This window comes from Helobdella robusta, assembly GCF_000326865.2.
Source record: "Helobdella robusta unplaced genomic scaffold HELROscaffold_1250, whole genome shotgun sequence".
Classification (NCBI taxonomy): Eukaryota; Metazoa; Annelida; class Clitellata; order Rhynchobdellida; family Glossiphoniidae; genus Helobdella; species Helobdella robusta.
In genome coordinates, this window is record NW_008703687.1 from 694 (window position 1) to 1,604 (window position 911).

The 911-nt window shown below is 43.9% G+C and overlaps 1 protein-coding gene across 1 annotated transcript in view; it reads left to right on the forward strand.

Annotated features, from left to right (window-relative positions):
* Window positions 1-210: 210 nt before the first annotated feature.
* Window positions 211-911, forward strand: part of HELRODRAFT_117307 (hypothetical protein) — a gene marked incomplete at its 3' end in the record, with an annotated part of 4,943 nt that continues 4,242 nt past the window's right edge. The window contains exons 1-2 of the mRNA XM_009013949.1: window positions 211-370; window positions 781-908. Coding sequence (XP_009012197.1) covers window positions 218-370; window positions 781-908 — 281 coding nt within the window. The 5' untranslated portion in view covers window positions 211-217. The remainder of the gene's footprint in view (window positions 371-780; window positions 909-911) is intronic.

The window sequence follows — 911 nt, forward strand, 5'->3', positions numbered from 1 at the left end:
AATAAATTTCGAGTGCGCTAGTAGCGAAATTTTCAGTAGTGGTCCTTGAATCTCAAAATGGTTGAGAAACGCTGAATTGGACAACTCCCAGAATACCAAAACTCCTAAAATTCAAAACCCTCTCATCTTTTTCACCACCTTCTCTCTTTCTCTCTCTCTCTCTCTCCTCTGATTCACTTTCCCCACCCAACCCCTTTCCACCTTACCACCAGGAACGATGACGGTCGGCGACTTGGTGATGGTGAACGGCCTCCTTTTCCAGCTCTCCATACCCCTAAACTTTCTTGGGTCCGTCTACCGCGAAACCAAACAGGCCATGATCGACATGGAGTCCATGTTCAATTTGCTCCTACTGAAGCCCGATATTAAGGTGAGGTGGTGGTGGTGGTGGTGGTGGGATCTTTGTTGGGGTTTTGGTGTGAGACGGTTTTAGTAACTTTTGGAATGGTTTTTTTACTTTATTTGTGGTTCTTGTTTAGCCATACGATATTGTGGTCTTTTGGTCTGAATTCTGAAATGAATAGATTGGTGGTGGGATTTTTGTTGGGGCTTTGGGAACTGGATTCTTCGGCTTGGGATTGGAGTGCTTGGGGAATTTATTAAGTATGGATTTATTTGTGAGATTTCAAGTATTTTGTCAAAGAAGTGCAAAAAATATATATAAGCAAATGAATAAATAATTAACTGACTAATTGATTGATCATTAACTTTCTCACCTTCTCATTCACTCACTCGCTCATTCACTCACTCGCCCATTCACTCATTCACCCACCCAGCCAGGAAGTCCCCAACGCTCCCTCCCTCAACATCTCTCCGGAAACTTCCACCATAAAGTTCGACAACGTCACGTTCGGTTACAATTCCGGGAAGGAAATCCTGAAGGGAGTCACTTTTGAGGTTCCCGCCGGCAA